The 5,046-nt window shown below is 65.2% G+C and overlaps 1 protein-coding gene across 1 annotated transcript; it reads right to left on the bottom strand.

The window, feature by feature from the left end:
- Positions 1-1,678: 1,678 nt before the first annotated feature.
- On the bottom strand, positions 1,679-4,660 carry LOC143171745 (F-box/LRR-repeat protein 12-like). The gene is given in 6 exon segments (XM_076360793.1): positions 1,679-2,401; positions 2,404-2,466; positions 2,469-2,958; positions 2,960-3,103; positions 4,387-4,459; positions 4,560-4,660. Coding segments are annotated over 6 exon segments (945 nt in total). The 3' UTR covers positions 1,679-2,327.
- Positions 4,661-5,046: the final 386 nt, after the last annotated feature.

The following is a 5,046-nucleotide window of genomic DNA, read 5'->3' on the forward strand; positions in this document are numbered from 1 at the left end:
CTGTTCTACCGGGGCAGAAGCAGAACTGATGATTCAAGAAGACCCTTTCAGTCCCTTATTCCTATAATTTGCCCGTGGTCGGCCGACGTTTACAGCTCCCCTCCCGCTTCCAAACCCGTAAAGCCCGCTTTGCGCCGTGTAAACTTGTGATTGCTGTTCCGCGCGCTATTCCACGTGCGGCAATTATGCGCTCTGCAGCGCTGCTGGAAAACTGGCGAGTTGGGACTGCCGGGTATGAAATTACGTTGTTGGGAGCGCTGTGCCGTCAGGCTCGCAAACATCCCACTGCAAACATTGAGAGAGCATTTAGGTTCTCGCCGCATCGAGCTGCGCCTTGACTGACTGACGGATTTTTACGGGTTTTAATTTTCCCTTTTGCCGTTTTTACCTTGGCTCTGCGAGCCCGGAGAGCGCTGTGACAGATAGGGCTTGAAGTTTTAATAACGCTAATTACTCCAGCGTACATCTCTGGGCCTGTGATAAACGCGTAGCGGCGGTTATTAAGCCGGCAGCCTTGGGATGCTTTCCAAAGCAGAGCTGGGGCGCTCTGCCGTTGTTTATTTGCCCCAAAGCTACACCGAGATCGTGTCTAGGAAGGGAAAGGAGGCCAGGGCACAAAGACCGGCTGTTAAACGAGATGCACGGCAACGAGGATTTCGTCACGGGGCTGGGGGGGGGACGACACGGTCGGTCACTGCCACCCGGGTCTGTCTGAAACCGAACGGCTTTATTGCATAAGCTGAACGGAGGGCAGGGGGTGCCTGGGGTGAAAACAGCCGGATCTCGAGGCGGAGCCCGGAAAAGGCTCAGCCGAGACGTTAATCCTTCCGCTGCGCTTCCTCGGAGACCGCTCTTGTCTCCCCCAGCTCCCAAGGAGGGGGCGGGGGGGCAGGGGAAAAAAAAAGAGCGACCGACGTTCTGTGGGAAACATCAGTTCACGTCTCTCCCGGTCCGGATCGGGGGGGGGGAGGCGAACAGCGTGGGAGACCCCCTCGGGGAGGGGACGGGGGGCGTCAGGAGGATCCAGGACTCGGGCGTTCGTCCGAGCTCTTTGGAATCCCACGTGTCTCCCTGCCGTAAGGGGAAAAGCTCTGCCGGGACTGAAGGGTTGGCTAAATCGGGAGACAAATGGATGGGTCTCCCCGAGGGATTCCTGGGCCAAGCTCTGGATCACCGCGGCCTGGCTAACGCCATCGCTGACTCCATGTCCCCGCTTGTTACCTTCATCCCAGGACAGCAGGTCTTCAGCTGTTAACACCCGAGGACGCCGCCGGGTGCCAAAAGCTGCCCGACTTCTTTATTTTAACAGAGACGTTAGCTCAGTTAAAACACTGTGGCGTGAGAAAACATAAATCAAAAGCATTTTTATTTAATAAATACAGTATTGGATTTAAAAACACCCTCAGCTGACCCAACAGAACAGCAACGGCGCAGCGCTCGGTGTCGGTTATCTGGCGTTACGACATTGCAGGGAGGAGGAGGAGGAGGAGGAGGAGAACGCGGATGATTAAAAAGTGACAAGGAAAGGCGGCTGCTTCCGCTGCACGGCCCAGCAAAACCCAGAGGTAACGGCAGCCCCCGGCGATGCCCGAGAGCCCGCACCGGCCTGTTGGCCGCGCGAATGGGAGGCGCGGCTCTCGGGACCAGGCGGTCAGGAAGCCCCGCGACCAAACCTTTCCGAAGGGTAACCTGGAAGAACCGAGTCTGGAGGAAAGTAGAAGGAAGACGACACCCTGGACTGAAAACGCTCGCTGTCCGGGCGGATCGCCCGAGCTCTTCCAAGAAAAGAGCGGCTCTGGCACGTGTCGCTGAGGTGTTTCTTCCCTGGCGGAGTTTGGAGCGTACGTGCAGGGGGGGTTGAGCAATCGGAGTTAGGTATTAACTGGCAGTCTGGGGTTTGGGCTGCCGGATCTCTCTTTTGTTTGTTTTCCAGCGGCAGGAGGGCGCCCCACTTCGCTCCTCAAATTCCGCGCTCGTTCAACCGCTGCCCGACGTCTAGCGGCGGGGGAAGAGGAGCAGGCAGAGGGTTGAAACTCGTAACCTCAGCCGGCCTTTGGTCAGCTCAACAACGGGCTTCCCAAAGGCTTGGGCGCTCCCCGGCTCCCCTGTTCCAGGGAAAAGGGGGTGGGGGGGGGATCGTAGCAAAAGCAAGCTCCCGCCAAAACCGTTTTACACGACGCTCTGGCTGGTTTAGCCCCAACGAAAATCCTGTCCCAAAAATATGTACAGCAGCTCCCAGGAGAAGAGACCGTACCCCGAAAAAAAAAAAAAGGAGCACTTGAGGCGCGGGACCGAACGACAAAAGCCCCGCCGCTTCAGGCCGCGCGTCAAGGAGTACGTGAAAAACTGCAGTGGGGCAAACTCGCCTGGATCTTATCGATTGCTTCGTCTTCAAAGCCAGCCCGCCTAATTTGAGGTTCCTCAGCTGGGGCAGCGCTTGGCACAAAGCAGTAACGGCGCCGGGGAAATCTTGTCGCAGAGGTCAAGGCAGAGCGTCTCCAGGCACCGCAGGGCTGCTAAGCGAGCCAGGCCCGCCTTCGTCAGGGAGTAAGCGTCGCTGATCTCCAGGAACCGGAGACGTTTCATGTGGCGCCCGACGAAGTCCATGGCGGAGTCGCCGACGCCGCCGCAGCGGCGCAGGACCAGGCGCTCCAGCTCCTCCAGGTGCGGAGCCGCCCTCTGAATCCCCTGATCTGTGACGCGGTAGGTGCCCGAAAGGCTCAGCGTCTTCAGGCGGCTCTGGGAGGAGATGTTCAGGAGGTGGGGATCGGAAAAGGCAGGGACGTTGCCGACAACGAGGCACTGCAGCCGGGGCAGGGCCCTGGCGGCGGAGCCGCAGAACCAGGCGGCGGGGATTTCGCAGCGACTCAGCTCCAGCGCCTGGAGGGAAGGGGGGATGCTCTCGTAGGGGACGGGGCGGAGGTCCGTCTCGGCCAGGCACAGGCGGCGGAGCTGGGGGGCACCGGTTCTTGAGGGCGGCCAGCAGCGCCGGGGAGAGGAGCCGCTGTTTGCCGCCGCAGGAGAGCGTGCCCCGCACCCGCAGCGTCTGCAGGCTGTCGTGGAGGTGCCGCCGCACCAGGTGCCACAGGGTGCGGGAGCTGAGCTGGGGGGAGGAAGGAAACGGCTCCTTCCCAGGGGGTGGGCGGGGGGGGACGGACCCCCGCTGCCCGTGGTGGGGTGATCTGCCCCCTCCCCCCCAATCTCAACCCCGTCCTCACGGTGGGGTGGACCCCCCCCCCAATCTCAGCCCCCTCCCTGCAGTGGGGTGACCCCCCCCCCCAAATCTCAGCCCCCTCCCTGCAGTGGGGTGACCCCCCCCCCCAAATCTCAGCCCCCTCCCTGCAGTGGGGTGACCCCCCCCCAAATCTCAGCCCCCTCCCTGCAGTGGGGTGACCCCCCCCCCAAATCTCAGCCCCCTCCCTGCAGTGGGGTGACTCAGCCCCCTCCCCGCGGTGGGGTGATTTCCCCCCTCCCATCTCAACCCCCTCCCCGCGGTGGGGTGATTCCCCCCCTCCAATCTCAGCCCCCTCCCCACGGTGGGGTGACACCCCCCCCCCATCTCAACCCCCTCCCCGCGGTGGGGTGATTCCCCCCCCCCAATCTCAGCCCCCTCCCCACGGTGGGGTGACCCTCCCCCCCAAATCTCAGCCCCCTCCCTGCGGTGGGGTGACACCCCCCCCTCGCTCTCAGCCCTCTCCCCGCAGTGGGGTGACACCCCCCCGAATCTCAGCTCCCTCCCCGTGGTGGGGTGATTCCCTACCCCCCCCCCCCCCCCAATCTCAGCCCCCTCCCCGAGGTGGGGTGACCCCCCCCCCATCTCAGCCCCCTCCCCGAGGTGGGGTGACCCCCCCCCCCCCCCCCCCCCCCAGTCTCAGCCCCCTCCCCGCGGTGGGGTGACACCCCCCCCCCCATCTCAACCCCCTCCCCGCGGTGGGGTGATTCCCCCCCCTAGTCTCAGCCCCCTCCCCGCGGTGGGGTGACCCCCCCCCTAGTCTCAGCCCCCTCCCTGCGGTGGGGTGACCCCCCCCAAAATCTCAGCCCCCTCCCTGCGGTGGGGTGACACCCCCCCCTCGCTCTCAGCCCTCTCCCCGCAGTGGGGTGAAACCCCCCCGAATCTCAGCTCCCTCTCCGCGGTGGGGTGATTCCCTATCCCCCCCCCCCCCATCTCAGCCCCCTCCCCGAGGTGGGGTGACCCCCCCCAATCTCAGCCCCCTCCCCGCGGTGGGGTGACACCCCCCATCTCAGCCCCCTCCCCCATCTCAGCCCCCTCCCCGCGGTGGAGTGATTCCCTCCCCCCCCCCCCCCCGCCATCTCAGCCCCCTCCCCGCGGTGGAGCGATTCCCACCCCCGCCTCCCGGTCCGGGAAGGGGGTCGGGCGGCCCGTACCCGGTGCGGGCTCAGATCCACGTGTCTCCAGACCGTCCGGTCCAACGCCAGCCGCCGCCACCGCCGGCAGACCCTGCGGAGAGGCGGGAGGCCGTCAGCGCCGGGGGCCGGGAGGGGCCCGGTGCCGGTCGGGGGCGGCGGGGAGGGGAGGGGAGCGGGGGGGGGGGTCCCACCTGGCCGCCCGCAGCCGGTCCCGCAGCGGCAGCAGCGCCAGGACCTGCAGCAGCACCGAATCGGGCAGCACCGGCAACTCCGAACCCGCCGCCTCCGCCATCTTGGCCGCTTCACGACGACGAGGCGGGCGTTGCGCTCCGCGTCACTTCCGCTTCCGGCCCGGCTCCCCGGTAGCTTCCGGTTCCGGCGCGGTAACGGCTGCGGCGGAGTGACGCAGAGCTCGGTGGGTACCGGGGGGGGTTCGGGGGGGGGGGGGGCTCCGGTGGGGTCGGGACCTCCCTGTTTAACCCCCTTCCTTACCGACAACCCCCCTCCCGGTGCTTCTTCCCCCCCCCCCCCCCCTCCCGGTGCCTCATCGCTCCTCCCCGTTAACCCTCCGGTGTGCCGCCGCCGCCGCTAACCCCTCTCGTCATCCCTCAGCAACGATGATCGAAGTCGTCTGCAACGATCGCCTGGGCAAGAAGGTGCGGGTGAAATGCAAGTATC

This window comes from Aptenodytes patagonicus, chromosome 30 (genome assembly GCF_965638725.1).
Source record: "Aptenodytes patagonicus chromosome 30, bAptPat1.pri.cur, whole genome shotgun sequence".
Taxonomy (NCBI): Eukaryota; Metazoa; Chordata; class Aves; order Sphenisciformes; family Spheniscidae; genus Aptenodytes; species Aptenodytes patagonicus.